General features: G+C 32.3%; 1 protein-coding gene across 1 annotated transcript in view; it reads left to right on the top strand.

Moving 5' to 3' along the window:
- LOC119586989 (palmitoyltransferase ZDHHC22-like) overlaps nucleotides 1-758 on the top strand; it is a 13648-nt gene that overhangs the window by 5151 nt on the left and 7739 nt on the right. Inside the window, exons 3-4 of the mRNA XM_037935730.1 lie at nucleotides 138-282; nucleotides 503-712. Of these exons, the coding sequence (XP_037791658.1) occupies nucleotides 138-282; nucleotides 503-712 (355 nt within the window). The remainder of the gene's footprint in view (nucleotides 1-137; nucleotides 283-502; nucleotides 713-758) is intronic.

Genomic DNA, 758 nt, shown 5'->3' with positions numbered 1-758 from the left:
AACAACTCAGTTTATCTCATTGCTATTGTTAGTAAAGTTACGTATAGGATATTGATAAATAATGTATATGATATATATGCAAAATTAGTAAAACTTTTTTTGCACACTTTTGCTGTTAGGGTTAAAGATCAAGTAGTATATATTATATTTCCTTTGTCCACAGCTTCTGGCAGCTAACAATACAAACACAGTTGTGGTATATTTCTTCTGCATTGAATTGTTTGGCAATTGGCTCTTATTTTTTTTCAACAAAAGTTATATTGACAAGTCATCAGGAAACAGGTTAGTATAGTGTTGTTATTTCCAACACTAATTATTTAATAACTAGTGTATTTATAAGAATCAGATGAGAGAGATACATTTTCATTTTCTTTAATATATTCATTGCAACCTTAGTATTTTTATTGATAATGCTGTTGTTAATGCCTGGACTATAGTTTTTAGAATGACAGTTTGAAATAAGTATAAAATGCTGTTGATTCACATCACACTCAACTTGCAGTGAGCTAGCACCTGGTTTATCACACGATGATTGCAAACAGCTGCGCTACTGTCCAACTTGCAAAATATATAAACCAGAGAGAAGCCATCACTGCTCACTCTGTGATCGCTGCATCCACCAGCGAGATCACCATTGCTTCTTCCTTGGAACTTGTGTGGGAGGCTACAATTTATGTTACTTTATATTCTTCTGTTTTTATGCTTGTATCGGGTATGTATAAAATCACTGCGTGATTATTTTTTAAAAATGGGTTATA

This window comes from Penaeus monodon, chromosome 22, assembly GCF_015228065.2.
Source record: "Penaeus monodon isolate SGIC_2016 chromosome 22, NSTDA_Pmon_1, whole genome shotgun sequence".
NCBI lineage: Eukaryota > Metazoa > Arthropoda > Malacostraca > Decapoda > Penaeidae > Penaeus > Penaeus monodon.
The sequence above is the reverse complement of the archived record's forward strand: the minus strand, read 5'-3'. Positions and strand labels throughout refer to the sequence as shown.